The sequence below is a fragment of the Neodiprion lecontei genome, chromosome 1 (assembly GCF_021901455.1).
Source record: "Neodiprion lecontei isolate iyNeoLeco1 chromosome 1, iyNeoLeco1.1, whole genome shotgun sequence".
Classification (NCBI taxonomy): Eukaryota; Metazoa; Arthropoda; class Insecta; order Hymenoptera; family Diprionidae; genus Neodiprion; species Neodiprion lecontei.
In genome coordinates, this window is record NC_060260.1 from 37,533,491 (window position 1) to 37,553,487 (window position 19,997).

At 39.0% G+C, this 19,997-nt stretch overlaps 2 protein-coding genes across 8 annotated transcripts in view; both read right to left on the reverse strand.

Moving 5' to 3' along the window:
- LOC107219232 (trichohyalin) overlaps nt 1-14,032 on the reverse strand; it is a 68,131-nt gene extending 54,099 nt beyond the window's left edge. For 3 of the 7 annotated variants that reach the window (XM_046746401.1, XM_046746403.1, XM_046746402.1), the window contains exon 1: nt 10,989-14,025. In XM_046746401.1, the coding sequence (XP_046602357.1) occupies nt 10,989-11,768 (780 nt within the window). In that variant the 5' untranslated portion in view covers nt 11,769-14,025. Of the gene's footprint in view, nt 1-10,988 lie in introns of all 7 variants that reach the window. The other 4 variants (XM_046746398.1, XM_046746400.1, XM_046746404.1 and 1 more) reach the window with 3 other exon arrangements.
- A 1,929-nt stretch (nt 14,033-15,961) lies between these two features.
- LOC107219238 (neuralized-like protein 2) lies at nt 15,962-18,430 on the reverse strand. Its single transcript, XM_015657400.2, has 3 exons — nt 17,733-18,430; nt 17,114-17,434; nt 15,962-17,006 (listed from the first exon to the last, which is right to left on the reverse strand). The coding sequence occupies exons 1-3, from the start codon at nt 18,082-18,084 to the stop codon at nt 16,888-16,890; spliced, it is 792 nt and encodes a 263-aa protein (XP_015512886.1). The 5' UTR covers nt 18,085-18,430; the 3' UTR covers nt 15,962-16,887.
- Between the last annotated feature and the right edge of the window lie 1,567 nt (nt 18,431-19,997).

Sequence of the window (19,997 nt, forward strand, 5' to 3'; positions counted from 1 at the left end):
GTTTCTACGCAAAGAATATACATATAAGTATAATATATATTCTACATATGCAACGGTGTTGAAAAGAATAGAAAATAAATAAACCAAGTATAAACAATCTGCTGCACCGAAAGAAAAGTAGTAAAAGTGTACGAATGATTTTACATGTCCTCGGTCCTTGATTCATGTATACAAAGGAATATGTTGGCGATTTTTTACCATCTTCCGACTTTTTTTTAGCTCAAGTTTTTACCTCGAATAAAGGTTGAGAATAATTTTCACCAAAGTTTGTTCTCGAAGTTCATTTCCGACCAATCGCAAAGCCCGGTTGAAGATCCAAGCCTGAAATTCCAAGGCATCGCTGAGACTGCGTAAGAGACAGATACAAAAAAAAAAAGACGAATTTCCAAGATAAATGACAAAGGTACAATAATAGCAAGCGGCAAGTAGGCAACCAATGAAAGAAGCCTGGTATTAATTCAGCAGCCATGCGTCATGTCAGCCGCATCGCGTCACTGTAGTAATTAGTTGAGTCGCAACGATTCCAAAGAGAATACCGTAATGTAAGTACGCGAGGTTTCCTCGTGATGCGTCCCAGACGACGCCAAGTCGACTCAAGTACAACGTGAAAACCACAAGTGGCTGAATACTTACAAACATGCCGTAGCGCGCACGAATTTAAAGTGAAGAGAGAAGCTGCACACATCACGGGATCCGATCACATGGTTCTGGTCTAAAAAACATTTTTTTTATAGGTAGATGTGACAGTTTTTTTCCAAACCTGAAAGGCCTTGGCGAGAAGTGAAAATGACGGAGGGATTCGGAAGGAAGATTCTTCACGGGGTTGAAACAAGCGACGTTAGCTTCACGAAACATCGAAACAAAATTCGTTGCCTTGCAATTTTAGAATTACTTTCAAAGAGTTGGATTTTGAATAATTTGGGCACGTATGGTTTAGCAAATTTCAGACAATTTTAATAACGCGAAGCAATGATTTTTCTTCGACACGCGTCAAATGGTTCTTCTAGCTTTGACCTATGAAAGTGCAAATGAAAATGCAGTTGATAAATCGTTGGGATAAAAAAAATCTCTGTATCCTCTTTCAGGTACGTGTATAAAAAAATAAAGCCACGACGAGAAGCAGGAATATCGTTAAACATATTGTTAAAATCGAAACGATCATAGGGAAAAAGTAACTTGAACGCGACAATCGCGCGTTGACAATGGAAACTATCGTTCGATCGGCACTGCAAACAACGTGACAACTGTGCGGCAGATAAATTGCGGCTTAAATTTTTATTTTTATTTTAATTTTTTCCCCGCTTCGTCTTCGAAATCGATAATATACACCGTAGTGCACACATATAACCAAAGCGTCGGTATAAATGGCAACAATCACGATACGACGCACTGCTTTTTGCTCTCGCTTTTACTTTTTTTACTTACTACTATTCCTGTGTTTATTTTTTTGGTTACAGTTGTACGGGCTCTAAGAACGAGAAAAAGAAAATGAAATTTTTTTCAAAAACCCAGAAGGATGCTCGCGTTTTTTCCCCTTCTATTTTAAAGTTTGTATAAATCAACATGTGAAAGCTGATTAGATGAAACATAGGCTTTAAGAAAATCTGGTTATTAAACCGAACCATCGTTATACTCGAACTGAAAATGAAGTATAAAGAAATCGGTTTTCGTTACTCAAAAATTAATTAACCGTAATTACTTTCTGCAATCATTACCGACGAATAGACTGTATCAAAGTCTTTATTACACACATATATCCGGTATGCTTAATACATTATATATCGATAAGTAATTTTTGATAAATTACAAACGGCTTGTTTTTTCTTAGATTCGCTTTATTCCAATGTACGTTAATGCCAGAAACGTATTCACAGAAAGAATTACGGATTCTCTGGTTTGAGGAGAGACGACGATGCCAGAAGGTACATAAATCATTCTTATATCGAGTTCCAGACGTCGATGGTTGTACGTTCTATCTGCGTAATAAGAAAAGAAAAATTCCGATCCAATCCTTTCCGATCCAATCGATTTACGTTCCGACTTGAGACCGCAATCGTTCTCCGCATGTCAACGACTACAGCTAAAATCATCATCTACGCGTATAAATAATATGAGTAAAAATTCAGTGTAACTTCTTTTTACATTCTAATTCAGATTCGAGATGAAAAATAGGAAAACATACGAATTTTTGTCACAAACTTATTAAGATACGCTCATCAGTGATCTCTGCTAATTGGAAAAGCGCATAATAATTGTTTTACTAATTTATTTAGCAAGCTTTCGTCACTCGTAAGAATTTGATAAAAAAAAAAAATAGAAATAAAAAATTTCCAATAACGTTAGAGCTTTCGATCATACGTAGTTCAGCCGGCGGAATATGAAACAGAAATTTCAAGAATTTGAAGCGTTGAAAAGTAAAATTCCAGCATCTCCAGTTTTCAAAAGGCGGAGGGTTTTGTTCGCCGCTTCAACATTTCACCGTCGTATTTAGGTGTAGGTATGACTTATATACCTGTCAGCACACACATGCGACTGTGTTTCTAAAATAAACTTGGGAGAACTCTTCCTCGATCAATAACTAGAGGAAGAAAACTAGGTGCTGCTGCTGCTGCTGCTGCTGCTATCGTTGCTACAGACTCTCGGTTCAAATTTTGTTTCAAAAAAAGAAAAAAAAAGAAAAACTTGTCGTTATTATTGCCGGACAAAAATTGCGTTTCGTATTTTCATTCTTAAAAATATGAAGTAAGTTAGCTAACAATTATACGTGCCTACTTAAATGGGATAATTACGCGTGCATTGCCTTTTAATTACCAAATCCGCGTGCTCCGGATTTTGTGGAATCTAACGGACGGGAGTAAGAATCTCAGAGAAAAGCTGAAAATGGATATAAATAACGTCGAATTAGTCGAACAATGCGCAGAGTAAAATGTTCAAGTTTTATTTTATCTCCGAGCGGATTGAATATAACCGCAGCAATTCAATATTTCATGGTATAGAACTCAGGATTACACTGTACGTTAAATTAACGTGTTAAAAGTCACGTTCGAACTTCCATTTTAGTACTGTGAATGTGCGTTCAATTTGTCTCTTTGTTATATTTTCATTTTTATTGTTATCTCCAGTTGAGAGAAACGAATAGCTGATCAGGCGAATTCGTCGTCAAGTGTTCAAGTATTTCATGCCTCCAAAAATGCGCGTGAAAATACATAAAAAAATTCGCGTATACGTCCTCATTTCGTATGTAATAAGGATGAAGATATTTATTTATTTATTTATTTATTTTTTCTTTTCATTATTTACAGGGCATAAAATTCTCCTTCTACTGATTTATAACAGGTATATCAAAATACTTGTGCAGATATTGTTTTATCGGTTCAACGTTTCGACACGGCCACGAAATCGGAAGTTAAAAATCGAATCGAGGAAAAGACGCAAACTAATCCGATGTTTTACAACAACCGCATGATTTGAAGCCGAAACGGTTGCGATCCTCAAATTTTTCTGGGCCCGATTCAAAAAATCGTGAATAAAAAGAAAGAATGCTGTTGAACAGTGGTTTCTCTTATATTCAACCATAATAATTCATCCAAGCTGCAGCCAGCCAACCACGGATATAAGAGTTAAGTCGGTGAAAAAGAAAAAAAAGAAGAAAAAAGTAAAGAAACACGTGGGGAAAAGGGTGAAAAAAAATTTAAGACCGGACAAGAATATATATACATATATGCATTAATATAAAAGAGAGCCTCTTGTGTCTCCGTGTATTCGAGCCTGCAGCGATGGCGTCGACGCGAGAAAGGCGAGAGCCGAGAGTTGAAACATGTAATTTTTTACCCCCTAGTTACTACAAACATAGCCATCATTGCTACTCGGAACTTGTTACATCTGGGTTAAAGAAAAAAAATTTCTATTCTATTTTCCCCCCTCCTCGGAAAAATCTGACAAATAGAAATTACTACAGAGGTATATAGAGATTTTCTTTGGGTAGAAGGGAAAAAAAAAACACATCTTTAAAATTTTTTCGCTCACGAATTTCCTTCGAATTCTAACCATAATTTTATGATTCGACTTTACAGTCGATAAAGATAGCTCGATCTGGATTTTATTATTGATCATATTATTGTACCGTAGAATCTTTTGAGCTTCAGGATGTCCAACGATTTTAATATTATAATATGCGTCTTTTGCCGAATATTCATGATCTTTTAATTTCTGGGTATAATTACAGATGAGAGAAAAGAAAAAGAGAAAAACATTCTTAGAAATATTGAATACGTTTGCTGCATATGATCGATCACGCGGAGATGTGAAAGCTCGAGTTATGTAAAAAAAAAATCATTCCTTAAAATCCATAACTCTTGAAAATCATGTGTCGAAAAAAAAAAAATTTATCAATTCCGAAATAGAAACTTCGAGAACCACAGTCTCTGTCCATAAGCTTCGAAAATCTATAACGATTCAATCGTACGATTTTAAATTCAAATTTCCCGACAACTTTTTATATCATCCTCGTACATACTTTTTCCAACTCCGGCGATATAATTGGCCGTAAATTTCATTATTTCGTTGTAAAAGTTTTTCTATCTCTGTGCGTGCTGGGAGAGGAGGATTCGGGAATAATGATCGAATCCTGAAAATATCTCGCGAAGAGAAATACAATGCAGAGTAATTGTGTCGAAAAGTTTATACTTTGGAGAAATTTAAAAGTGGGCCATTTGCTTGAGGGGGGGGGGGGGGGGGGAGGGAGAGAAAAAGAAGAAAGATTTTCAGACGGAAGGTTGACGCTGCTGTTGCCGAAGGAGCGTAACTACGGTAATTAATTTCCATTCTTTCCTCGTTACACCGCCACGTCAGAGGTGAAAACGGGGCGGCCGCAAAACGGCCGAGAGTAAAAAAAGAGTAAAAAAAATTTGTTTAAAATTAATACTTTCAAGCTCGTTATACAGTACAATGCATACATATGCATACGTATATACCTATGTATGTATATAGGTGGATAATATAATGGATACTCGGAGGCTGGGAGCTTGCGAAGCAGGAAATGACTTCGTCACGCCTGTAAATAACTCGGGAAAAATAAGGAGGAGAATATTGATGAAGAGAAAAAAAAACAATAAAAAATAAAAAAAAATACATGAGATATGAGAAAAGAAGAAGAAAGTATAAGAAAACCGGGTAAAGTGACAAACTTCCTACTTCATTGGACGTAAAGCGAGAGGAACCGGCGTGCCTTGGATTAGGTGTAGTAGTTATGTGTACTATACATAGGTATATAATCATGAAGATTTCCGTAGAACAGCTGGATATAAGTAAAATGCTCGCGAGGGAAAAGAATGAAAGAGGGAAAGAGAGACGGGGGTTGGCTATTTTTAGAGTTATTTTTAGGGCACAGGGTGAATAGACGCCTTTCCAGTCTTTCTCCGTTATAACCACGACAGAGTCCGATGCGTGTCTTTCTTTCATAGGCTAATGCGTTGAACCTCTCCGTGTGTACGTATTACGTACGCGCGCATGTATATCTTCCCACTCTGCTTCGGATACTCGACATCGAAAACCGGAATGAAACCTTTATCGTCACCGATACACGATGCCGAGTCATGTATATTATACAGTTTTGAATTTTTATCAAAGCCTGCAGTGACGATATAATCGCATAAAAAAAAAGTAGTCTCGAAGTCGAAAAAAAAAAAAAAAACACATCGCTACTCGTACAGACATATCTAAGAATTATTTTCCATTTCAAATCATAAAAATTTTCATTACTTTAAATTCTATTTTATTTCTTTATATATATTATATATAAATGAAAGCTAGTGACTTTAATCATGGATTTCCACAATAATAATAATAATAATAATAATAATAATAATAATAATAATTAAATGCGTATTACGTGTGTGAGTGTATAACGCATACTTTATGCCAGCTGCGCTGCTGCTGTTGCGGTGGTTCGCACAAAATTGTCAAATGTTTGTGACAGAAATTAACTTCTATGCGATTCAGCAACAGCACCGATGGAAAATTAACTTATTAATCGTCTCTCGCGTGTGTATAATATACAAATAAATATACAGGTATACTCGATAAGCCAGGGAACGATCTCTGTCGAACGTTGTTGATTTTCCCCAGTGTATATAAAACATGCTGTATACGCAAGTTTCTATGAATGTATATTGTATACCTATAAACGTGTTAAGCTGTTGACCGAAAGAAGGAAAAAGCAAAGTATATAAATAAATAAATACGGTACTAAGTGTATATATATGTGTATACTTGTATAGAATTAAAGCCGCTTTCATCACGGGAAAACAGACTGAAAACACAACTTTAACTCGTAAACTTTTTTCCAAGTGTCCAAGATAAAACTGCAATCGAATTAATTTTTTCTTAACGCTGCGCGTTTTTTGCAACAACGTCACGGTTACTCTGACCAATGAAAATAGCCCGTTTTGCAATAGACTGTGGAGACACGGAGAGATGATTGACTCGCAATCATTCGGTACGCAAGCACGAATTTGAATCCTTGCGCGCGTACCAAAAGATGGCGCGTAGCGCGTCAAGTATCTAAGCGTGGTGACGTCAGAAGTGACGTAGCCAATCCTCGCGTAGTTTTCCGAAAGCCGCGGGATATTGAAAATTACTTTGAAAAGAAGAAGAATTCAAGGCGTAAAAAAGAAGGCCGTCCGTACTTTACCGACTCGATTATTACACTCTCGCGTATATGATTTATTTACTCTTATTCGCGTTTTGCGACTGTAGAATTTAGGTAGTTTGAATTGCAACGAATGTAAACAGAAAAGAAAAATTTGTCACGTTGACACGGGTAGCTTGTATCTTTTCGCAGAGGCTAGATGCGGCTACTTACGATCGTTTCAAAAATTTCAAGGTAAAAAACGAACAAACAGAATTCTTTTTTCAGAAGCAAAATAAGCAAAATGATCATCATCGGAACCCGGCTGCAGCTGAGCGTCGTTATCTGAGAATTAACTCATTTATACACAATCGCAGGTAAAGAAGAAGCAAAAAACGGTCGATTCAACGAGACTCTGTAAATCTAATGTCGACGGCCATCGTCGATGGGTGGGAATTAGACCTGATAATCCAGGGATTAACGCAGATGGAAAGGCACGTCTAGTACATATAAGCTTTCGGATGAATGTGTAGGTTATATGCATACACGAAGTCACGTGCGACTTCCACTACGTTCCGTTGTTCGCGTTTCATCACGCACGGCAATATATATCGGCCAATGGGAAATGGCGGCAAGCAAGAGGTTCGATGTTTCATTTGCATAAATTTTCCCCACCTCTTTCTCTTTTTTTTTCTTTTTTTGATAAATGTGACCAACATGTGTAAAAATAGCAACTGTACCGCAAGTTTTCCGTCAAAATCACCGCCAAGCGCCGGCAAGTAGGCAACCAAAGCTACATTTCGTATCGCGACGTGTATCGGAATGTAGCTTCGGTTGCCTACTTTTTAGCGTTCAGCGGTTAGTTTGACGGAAAACTTTCGATACGTACGTACGTATACTACTTACAATCGACGTTTCTCGTGCAACACAATGACCAGTGTAGTTTATCCCACATTATGCAGATGCGTGCAAAGACCGGAGCAATGATTTCAGGGAGGTTAAAAGACGAAGCGAACCCCGTCGTGACGCTGTGTGTGACGATGACTTGATTGCATCGTTACCGTACTTAATCACTGCATTACTCAAGCGAAACACGTCGTCGGAATAACGTATAAGTACGATTATCGGAAATCAATATCTTGTCGTCGTCATCGTCGTCGTCGTTGCGTCGGCACGTTACTACTACATACTATAAACACGTACTATAGGTGATACGCAGATTATATGTACGAAACGCCCTACATACCTCCCATAGTTGGATTATACGCGGGGCATACCGAAGAACCTTAACGCGTGGTATCTTTTTAGGAAAGCTACGCGTGTATTATGATAATAATAACAACAACAGCGATACTAACGAACTCGACCGATATTTTTATAGGTAAGTATCAGGTGTACAAACCAGTCAATCACCTGAGGCATTGCTCGAGGTATCGGTAAAAATTGGAAATTGAGATTTTAGATTCGCTCCAGAACTTTCTATATTTAATAAAAGTATTGGTCGAAAGATTGGACCTAATTTTTTTTTCAACCCCTTTTTCAACATCTGACAATAAGGCGCCGCCTAGTACGCTACTTCCGGAGCGCTCATTTTCTAAAATCTAGAATAAATTGAGTGAAATATAACAAAATTGTTGAATCCTAGTCGATAATAGAGTTTTTATCGCAGTAAATGACATGTAATATGTTACTCTTGGAAAATGATGTATATGTGAGAAAAAATGATAATAGGAATAAATTTTTTATATCAAAATGAAGAGATCTTATGCACAATAAAGTTTGTCTCTAGGCTGGTTATTCCATTGAAAATCATTCAACGTTCTCTCCGCGATATTATTTATACTTTCGCGCCACGGCGACGAGACTTAATTCGTAATTTGCATGTATAAACGTAAAATAATATTTTCCGGGCTTATTCGTTAATCGAATCGGAGAATCGAGATGACAGTTGTTTCAGGAATTAAATTTGCACCGCTGTATTTCCGGTCGCACTTTATCTGCGATTTTCGACAACATTTCAAGTGCTAAAAGCTGCAAATGGTCAATGACTGTACGCATAATTCCAAGCTGTATATAATATACAACATAGAGGGGTTTCTCGGATCTTTCGAAAGGTTAACTGTGATATAATTATTCGTATAGGATGAGTCAGTGGCCTCCAGAAATGCGAGTCTCATCTGGCGAACTGCCCACGCACAAAATCTCCGGGGAGAAACTCTCAAGGCTGGTTGGGCGTCGGATATCGACGCTTTATTCGCAAGCTCTGTGATGTAGAATGAATCGAAGTTTTCTCAGATTTATTTTGATGAAAGAAAAGATCGGAATACCACACCAAATGGAGGAACGGGGGAGAATTCGACCAGAATGCAATTACAGGAATCTTTCAGCGGAAAGAAAAAAGTAAGAAATTTTTTTCTGAGAAACGGTGATGGGTGAAAAATTTTAATTTCTTCAAATATATTGCGATACAACGTATGCCTGAAAGTAAAAATGTTGAAATAAGCTTAAAAACTCCAGAAGCATTTGTCTGCACGAAAAAACGGTCAAGTTCAACAGAGTTTTCCCCTGGAGAAATATTCGTGGAAATATATTATTTTCACCGCGTCTGATTGGCAGATTGATTAAAAACTGAGTTGCCTCAACGTTCCGTAGTCTAGATTTTCGTTCAATTGCTGCAGATTAATCGCGCAGCGTAAAAAAGTGATCAACTACCTACATGTATACATAGAAGTATTTAACTGTACAAGCGTGAAATTGTTCAACAAGATTATACAAATGCATATAGGAAAAATTCTTTTGTATACGATTCTCGCAATTCTCGCGTTCAGATTGTACAATATAATATACAGCGCAGCTGAATAACCGAGATATGTATGTGTAACGAACAGTCCTCAATTGATGGTTCTCGGGCAAATGTGACACAAAAAGGAATCTCAAATTATGCCACAGAGAAAGGGAGAACCGAGTGGATGACACGCGCCGCAATTTTCGTCTTACGTTACTGCGTTTAATAATACGGCACAAGTGAATTGATGTAATCTTTAGAAGTGAGTTTAAGACTTCTGAGAGAATTTCGATAATTAATTAGGTTTCAATTCGCATAAACGTTAATATGACAAGTATGGTACAGGAAACTAATGTAATCACTTTTGCAGCTTGTACAAATGTTGGCTGGAAATTAACAGAATGGTAAAGAATGATATGAGGGTGAAACTTGTTTCTTTGCAATAATGGTAATCTCCTGAACCTTCCATAGTTGAACTATCTAAATTCGATGTTCACATTCTAGCGAGATACGAAATTACGAACTTCAACTTCGGGGTTATCAGTAATTAGAAATCGATTTCTCCGCACGGTTATGTACAGGCGAAAGAAGCAAAAAATAGTCTCCACCTCTCTCCCTCTCCCTCTCCCCCTCTCTCTCAGATTATCATAATTTCGTTACAGAGTGGAGATTTCATCACATTTTTAGAATCAGAAGCTGCTGCGACGAGAATGGATTTAGCTGAGTGAAAATGGGGGAGTGGTGTATAATCTTAAAACAGGATTATGCATATATTTTTCACAAACCCCGAAGCGAAAGGTCTCGGAAAAAATCTGAATTTTTAACCTAACGGGTGTGCGTTTCATTATACCTACAAACTTGTATTACACCGTAGCAAACATACCCTAAAGTTCATGAACATTATCTATTCTTCGATCAAGCATAGTGTATAATAATATCATTCTTTCAGCTATTCAATCTAAGATTCGGAATTTTTTGCAATGAAACTGAAACTGTAAGTCGGAAGGAGTGAGCAAAAAAGAGTAGGTATCGGAGTAAAATCGATTCTCGTGGTAGTACGCACGTTGGCTCTATTAATAGGTATAGAGTGTGCGTAAAAAAGGTGAATTATTCAACGGGAAACTAACATTTCTTTACAGGTAGACCAACACCGCAGGTAACAACAAATTTTCTCATCGTGTCGATTACGTTGTTGCGGGACGAAACCCATAACAACGTGTTTCAAAACCGATGAAAATTCAAGTTCAAATTTCCTACTTGAACCACCTTAACGTGAAAGAGCTACAAAAACACTATACATCGGAGGTTTTCTGCCAAACACAAGCCGCTCAACGCGGTCAGATCGGCAACCGAAGCTACGTTTAGTATCACGCCGTCAGATCGGCAACCAGAGCTACATTCAATATTGCGCCGACGGATCGGCAATTGGAGCTACATTTAGCATCGCGCGGGCAGATCGGCAAACGAAGCTACATTCGGTATTCCTGCGTAGCTTCGGTTGTCCGTCAAGCCGTCGTAGTAGCGGCGAGTTCGGCAGAAAACAGTCGGCCAGTTCCATCCGTACGTCCCACTAACCTGATTCTCGGAGTTGAGTAGCTTGAGTTGTTCGTTGATGAGACTGTACTTGGTGCTCTCCTCCTTCCTGAGGGCGCGTTCCTTCTTAAGTTCGGGGCTCCAGAATGTTTTAATGCTGTGCATAGAGCTGCCGAGTTTCTGATTAGTGAGCTCAAGTTCCTTCTTAAGGTTCCCAAGCTCTCTCTGCAGGTCGTTATTCTGATGTTGAAGTTCGCCAATGTAGCTTCCGCCGTCGCGCATTAGGTGAGGATTGGGACTCTGGCGAGCGGACCGGGACCCGTATATCTCGTCGTCGAGATACAGGCCGCGTTCGCGGCTCCTTTCGCGTGGTTCGCGAATCGGCACGAACTCTCTGTCGTGATCGAGGATACCGGCCGAGGCGCGATCGAGGCTAGTGTACCTCGCCGACATACCGGCCGAGGCCGACATCGCGGGCCGCGAGGCGCTTCTCGATCTGTGATGCCCCCCGCCCCCCGTCGACATGCTCCGCCCCCGTTCCTCCAGCATCACGGGGCTGCCGAGGTCCTCGTCTCGCGAGTAATACGGACTCCCCAGCTGGTGGTGGTGGTAGCTACCGTAGCCCAGGTGCTCCGGCGAGTTGTTCCCGCTTCGCGTGCCCCGCTTACGACCCAGCGGGCTGCCCCGACCGCTCGCGTAGTTTCGCGACGGACTTCGGTCGACCGTCGGTAGCTCACCGACCCTCCGACCGCTTCGCGGCGACCGCGTACCCCCTCCGGGACCGACAACGCCGCTCCCGCCAGAGTAGGGATCCCGCGACATTTGGGACCGCCGACAACTCAACGACTCGCCTCCGAGTAGCTCTCGAGTGGGAGTGAGGCGGCTCGGACTCGCTCAGACTCGCGCGACACTTGCTACCCTCTAACTAGCCGCTTCCGGTCTCGTTAAGCTCGCGCCATCTTCCAGACCCCCCCGACTATCTGTGTCCTCTTTATCGTTTCTGGCCCGAAATCGAACGCGGGATTCTTCGATATTCTCCACGAGAATTTTTTTTACCTCAATACCTTGGGATACTTTTATTATACATATTATTATCAATATCCAGTTCGTTATTTTACCAGCAAGATTTTTCACTACCGACTTCGTTACGATAAATATAATCCGCTTATACTGATTGTTGTATTATTATTTTTTTTTTTTTTTATTTTTTCATTATATTCTCTCATCCGCGATAACTTTCAACTGCGCACGATCAATCGTTATACTATTAAAATTCCTACTATTTATAGTGTTATTATTATATTATTCAACTGTATTGTACATGTATATAATTTTTATTGCAACCGACGCGCGTAATAATTACAGATTTATCATTGCGATTCAACCTCGCATCATGCGTCACGAATACTTTCCAGATTTAACGATCAATTGTTTTGTTTTCTTTTTTTCGGTTTTTCGATTCCAAGAGACAGTGTATTGTTGTACTCAGGTGTGTGTGTGTGTGTGTATATGTGTTTGTGTTTCTGTGTACGTGATTTTGAGAAGAATGAAGAGAAGAAAAATTAGTAATTCTCACCGATGAAAACCACGATAGACATATACCAATTAATCGGTGTAACAATATGGTGATGATTTATTTCGATTACACCCTACCGTGTAGCTATCTAAAATATGTATATACGTGAGGCAGTAGCGTTTCGTGTCGATGTTTAATCAAATATAATTTTACTATACAAACGAGCGTTATTGTTGTTCTTATAATAAGAATTATTATTATTATCATTAATTTTATTATTATTATTATTATTATTATTATTATTATTATTATTATTATTATTATTATTATTATTATTATTATTAATGTTCCGAATTACATTACGCCAGCAATATATGTCATCTTCTCGAAAAAGAGATTCATCGCCCGTTTTAAGGAATTAAATTTTTTTTGAATGATGTTTCTTTTTTCCTTCTATATAAATACCGCTTCAGAAATACTTCCGCACTGTGGTTTATATGTTTATTTTTTCATCAGCAGTCGGAAACAGTATATAGAAAATTAAAGTTAGGAAACTCAGATCGCGTTTACTGGAAATTCCGTATATAAAGACTGTATTATTATTATTGTTACAGGCAGTCCGCAATTGATGTGCGGCACAAGATTTTTATCCCCTAGGGTATGTTCGTGTATTTTTCTTGTCGAGTTTACTTTTTTTTGTGAGGAAATACGTGGGATTCCGCCGTTGTGGTACAGGTATAGCTTGCTATTAATAGAGACCCTTGTAGGTTAAAACTTGACCGAAATGAACGTAATCGATAGTGTAGTAACAATGATAATAATTTTACGAGAAACGTTTCGAAAACGGTATACAAAATACGCAACGCGTAAGTTTTCAAATGTACTTAATTGGAATTGATGCGGATTTAGGAAGAAGAACCGTAAACGGATTTATTATCCTTCTCTCAATTTCCTCTTCTTTTTCTATCTTACTTCTTTCCTTCCTTCTGTTCCTAAGATGTACAGACGGTCGTCGCACACACGCACATAATGTTAATTGTCACTCGCGACACAGTCGATAAGAGCCGTGACAGTGTCATGTAAGAAACGGGGTTATACATCATCAGGCTCTTCGCGAAGATCGAGGATGAGGAGAAGGAGAAGGTGGAGGAGAGTTGGCCATCATCATTATCGTGACGATTCTTTTCATTTTTCTTTATGCTTCACATAAAAATTACGGATCATTAGCTCCGACACACATAGAATACTTCTAAATTCGATTAAGCTTCTAACTATACTAGCAGCGGTCAGTTTCTGTCCGTTTCTTAGGGCTAAATCTATGCCAGTTACTTATTATCGATCTCATTTTCTTCGCGGTTCCCCCCCCGACGACTGTGTTCAGGCGCTCAAACCGCCTACGATCGATAATAACGCGACGAAGAACCTCACAGCACGGCGACTACGCGCGCACTGAAACCGAACGGCGAAAATCCTGCTGCTGCCGCTGAAGCTGAAGCTGAAGCTAAGGCTGCCGCCGTCGACGCTGGCGCTACGCTCGGCGTTGTAGCTTCTTCCCTTTCAACGCAACGCTCGAACGTATACCTATAGGTATATCAGCGCTAGTCATTTGTTCGTCGGTCGCCCTCCTCCCTCAGCCCCCTTCCTCCAGACCGACGTCGACGAGTCCGCTGCTTCCGCCTCGCGGTGTGACGTTGACGCGAATCGCTCGCTAGTCGGGCGATTCGAGCGTTCGCTGCTCCGTTTCATCCACCATTCCTCCGATTCCTCGTTCCCCGGAATCCCCTGGGCCTTTTTTGTCACTCCAGCACTCCGCCACGGATCTCTTTCTCTGCCGGGCGGTCTGAATGAGCGCGGAGGGAGGGTTTCGACTCTGCATACGCGAGCGTCCCCCCCCCCCCCCCTCCTCCGGCGCCCCCTCTCGCACCGAATAACTCGCCCAACGGCCCCGGCGTACGACGTCGCAATCAATGAAGCTACGATTCGCCGAGCAGTGCCGTGCCGCGTCACGCGCTGCCCCGTATATTCCAACGCTCACGGCGAATCGACCTACGTACATGCAATATGTACGTCTACCTACCCACCTACGCTCAGGAGCTTCCGACGTACCCGGACCATGATCTACCCCAAATTACGACCAAGGTGGATATGCTTGTGCTTTTTGTTCGTTGCATGTTGTCCTGAAAATAGTTAACCCCGCATCTAACGTTGCTGTACGCTATTTCCCTGAAGCGTGGGAATTATTGAGTAACTATTTTTTAGCTCGATCGCAATGTCGGGTATCGCTGTATTCGTAATATTTTTTACAATCTACTTCCGGAACTGCGATCTGTGATATTGAGATTATAGCAGTTATACCCTAAATTTTATCCAGCTATCGCAGAGCGTGATGGAGAACCGTAATGCGAAAATACATCGATCGACTTAAACAGGATCAATGTTCCCTCGTTACAATGAGAGGTTTGATTATACACAGGATTCAATGAATAAGTGTGTGATCGAGTGTGACGACGGAATCGATCTTTTCCCGTCTTCCTTACGTGGTATACGCATGTAATTTCATTCTCGCGCAATTCAAGAAAATGTCACAACTCTTTTGTTCCGTGACTATTTTCTCTGTGCGTGCGTCGGGCCTAGGTTCGCCAAAATATTTTATCATTTCTTACACAAACTAAAAACCTGATGTATTGATCGCTTCCGGCAAAGGTGTGTGTATATTCCCTTTTTCCATCCACACGTGCGAGTACCGAGAGAAGCCTGAAGGAACCCACGCTCGCGTTTTTCGTGTCCCCGTTTTCGTAGCGCTCTCTGACACGAAATACGTTTTTGGAACTAAGTTTCGAAGCGAACGGTCGGTTAAACGAATGTCGGTAACCGAGCAATTATCTGCCGTATTTTTGGCACGTAAAATTAAGCATCAAAAATGCAGTGAATGATAACAGAACACCTTGATGTAGATCAGTAGACAAAATTGAACAAATTACAAACATCCACTGTTTCCGTGATGCCAAGTACGGCAGAATGTTGGTCGGTTACCAACCGGCTCGTTTTGAAAAGAATGATTTTTCTTGTTTTCTTCCTATTTGTGCAAAAAAAAAAATATAGATTCGAAACTATCTTTTCTCTCATTTTTCATATCAATTGCGTATTTATTGGAGAAAATGTCGTTCACAAATTATCGCTTGTAATAGTTATTATATTTTCACTGTTTTTGCATGTTCTCTGAACCTTTGACCCTATTTGTTTAAGATAATATTTATTTTTCGTTGCTTATAAACAAATTTATTAAGCTACCAATTTTAAAACGTTTGTTTAGATTTTCGTTCTTATTTATTTTTTTGGTTCATATTATACGTATAAACAATAACGTCATAATTATCGCGATTAATTGCGTATTTCAATCCCTAAATTGAATGTGATACGTACGGTATGGAACTTTTTCCAACCCGAATCAGTCACGTAACGCTTTTACTATTTTACTCAACGATTACGGCACCGTTCAAGTTTCATGGATTTTCTGTACGTTTACTTGTGTAACGTGTTCGAGTTGATAACGTATTTCTTAGTTTTTTTTTATACACAGGATTCTTTTCCTTTAACTAAACAATATTTTTATTACCCTATATACACAAACCGAATTATTTGCAAAACATCAGAAAAGTCGGTATTTTTTTTTCTTCAGTAACTCAATAATCATTAATATTTCAAAACGTGGAAAGTTTATGCAATAATTCATATACCGTAATGTAAAAAATCGCACTCAACATTCGGCGTGGTTAATTACGAATTTGTTTTTTTTTCTTCATATTTACTAAGCACTTAATAGTTTTACAAATTGTTATTCTTTTCTCAGGAATCACAGACACTCATTTAATTTATTTATGTTTTTTCAATTCTCTTTTTCTCTCTCTCTTTTCTTCATATATTAAGATAATAAATACTCTGTTCGGAAACCTTGTATGAAACTTGAGTCATGATCGTGTTACAGGAGATTAAAATGCGCACCATACGACAGACCTTTCAAAACTTACAAAAAAAAAAATATGACAGTAAATTTGACCGAACAGCAACGTTCATCAATGCATTCAACTCCCGACTTTGAGTGCATGTTCGAAAAATTAAAGCATGAATGAACACTAATTTAGAATTGATAAGCATTTTCTTCGTTTCTATCTTTCCTTTTTCAACGGAAAAATTGTTACCTCTTATTTCCGAAATGTACAAAAACAACCTGTTTACGATGCGCCCTAGAATTAATTAAATACAAACAATTGAACATAATTGGTAATTGTCACGTTAGCCAGATTGGAAATGGCCCATTGAAAGAATAGAAAATAAAGAATCTATTAATTTTTATGATGTGTGGATTTGATAAGCGCAAATGATTTAGCGTAAATTCTTTGGGCCTACAATTTTGCACTATGTATCTTATTGCGATTGGTACAAAAGGTAGTCCTTCAACATTCTTGGCAATGGCAATGAGTCGACAGCTGTTCTTTTTGTATACTGCATGATTGCGTCTCGGCAGGCACTCTGTAATGTTGACACTGAAAAGGACAAAACAGACAATAGATAAGAAAATACTAAATATACCAACGTGCACTAATTTCACAAGCTTTGCATAAACAAAACGATTGATCAGTATTTTATTTACCTCCATAAAGTTGGACTATTCTAACTTGCTTTGTGGTCCCGTAAACATCGACGACAGCATGTAGGGGTCCCATTTTATACGGAATATCTTTGCCACATGCGCCTTGATCCTCTCCGTTGATTATAAAATGCATCTCTGCTTTATCTGACCCAATTTGTGGCACGTACATAATTCCTATTCGACTTCCAGTGTCTGTTGGAAGTATGTTTTGAGACGAATCAATAGCTGACGGTCTTAGAGCAATGAATGGAATAATTCCTCGCGATGTCTGCACGTTCACACCATCCGTGATTAACTTTTGTTCAGGTGAAGACTTTCTTTCTGTAATAAAAAAAATAATAGCAAATTATAGAAATTAAGGAACAACAGCTGTTTATTTCATAGGTCCTCGATAAGACTCCTAGTGAACTTAGTTAAAATTCATGCTGCCTGTTTCAAATTCTTAATACCATTTAAAAAAGGGACTGGCGAAATAGATTTTTTTTAAATATAATCTCAACGAATAACAGACGTGAAGTGATCTGTTGAACTGTAAAGTGAGATTGATCCTTCCGAATAGACAGTATTTTTCGACAATCAACAAGAAATTCATTGCTCTAAATGTTTCTACAATACTTACCGCTGGGATTAAGATTGTCCCGAATATTGTTATGGCTTTTGGTAATGGCGAATATCCAGCTTGCCCCCATATTAGCTAGATCAGGTAGAGCGTACTGCGGTAAACCACCTCTGTCCATGGCGGTGGGATCCATCTGTGTCAGACCCAGCCTCATATGCCCGCTCCATCCTCTTTCGTCCTTTTCGATTTCGAGTAAAAATATTTCCCGAGGTAATAGTGGCTTCTCGCTGAACGTCAGGGCGTTGGCAAAACTAGCTTTTCGATAGGCAACGGTGTTGTCGTCGTAGAGTATTATATTCTCACCATGACTAGGATGAAATCTTGTTATATTGTTCCGAGTCTTTTCTGTCATGATTATCACACCTGCTTTATTCACTAATTTATAGTCTTGATTATTTGTTTTGTTTATTAACGAATCACCTTAACCTTACTAAACACAGCCGCTGATGTTCCGTAATTGTATATAATTTCGGGGGTTACATCACATTTTGACAGACAATCGTTCAGGCATATTAACTGCTGTTATTGATTCAAGGAAACATCTATCACTTATTCCCCAGTTTTCGGGCAACTGCCTATCCTCAAATATTGTAAGTGATCAATTTCTTGAATCACTAACGACTATCATACTTGACAAAGAGTTTTGATACACACACATTCTCAGACAGCACATCGAAACTCAACCTGTTTTTACTTTTTTTCATGGAGACCACGGACCTTATGGAGACCGCACTACACGCAACTCCATGTAAACAAACAGCTGCCTAAAATAAGATGGCGCTAGTGTTCCGTATGCACTCTGATATGCACCAAAGACAGTGGAGGGTGTACTTTCTACTAATCACATCGCAAGATAATCGATTATGGGCATCCTTGCAACCAATGACACTTCGGTGCAAAATGAGTACTAGCGAAGCTAGTGGTACAAAAAATAAACCTAGCGTGTACGATGATTGTGGCAAGTTTTGTCAATTTCCTCATTTTACAAGAATCCGAGTTCGGCCGACGATCCAAGTAAAAATTACACGAAAGTATTCGTGTATAACATAGACTTACGTTGTATTTTTACAGCCTTTGAAAAATAATAAAAAATAAACTAATACCCGCTCCCTGTGGTTCGTTAAATTACCTGTCTTGTGACCAGATGTATTAAATATTTTTCCAATCTTCTAAACGCTATAATCTCTATAAAAATTCGTATAAAATCGTAGAAATTTTGTTCACCAGGGAATGTATAAGATAAATTATTGTTGTATTTGCGTTCTCCGTTCTGCGCTCCTATTATTGTTCGAGATTGAGTATGTATAATATTTCGGACAGGTTTTGGGTGTATGCCACAGCCTAACAGAGATTCCATGGTGTATACACAGGCTTGTAGAGAGTGTGTTATTATCTCGCGCGAGAATCCTCTCGAAGTCCGATACTTTGACTTTGCTTTGACCCGCCGTGAATTTAACGTCATTGGATGTGCCATTATTATCTCTCATTACGATCCTCGAATCACACTTGAGAATCACTTGTTCAACTAAAAACAACTGTATTTCTTTTAAAAACATGTTATAGAATATCTATGGACCATATTGGCACTCGCTGCAGTGGATTCAAATCACTATAATGTATAACGTGATCTGAATCAAGATCCGATACAAAACTTTGATAATCATAGTGACTATTAAAATGTCTTTGAATATTCAATTTTTGAAAAACTGGTAAATGAGCTCATTGTCAGAGACAAGTGACAGTGCACTGGAACAAATAAGTGTACAATAAGGGCTATAGTGCGGTTGAAAAAGTTTTGAATTAACGAACTCAATAACGTAAAAGTCGCAACATTTTACTTTTTTCGTGTAGTTTATTCACCAGGATACACGAATATCTTACAATTAGAGAGTAGAAAATGAGATTTGTTGCGTACGATACTTCGCTGGTCAATTGTTCGCGCCTCGTAATTCGTTCACGACGGAGCGGGTGGATATGGAAGCGCTTCTTAAAAAAGAGTATCATTTGAAAAATAGAATTTGTCAAGTTTGTGACTATGGATTTGTCAGTTTGGACGAGACGAATTTTAACAGCTGCAAAACAAGGGTGACTTTTAACAGAGCCGTGGCGCTCCTACGAAGAAAATCATATAAAATTGCTTTGCGCACTATTTTACGAGCACGAATCCTCATTTTTTCTTAAGAAGACAAATTTGCACTAGCCGAGCAAAAGTACTTGACAGCGCTGGGAAAAATCGAGGATCATCTGGATGAGTTGATGATAAAA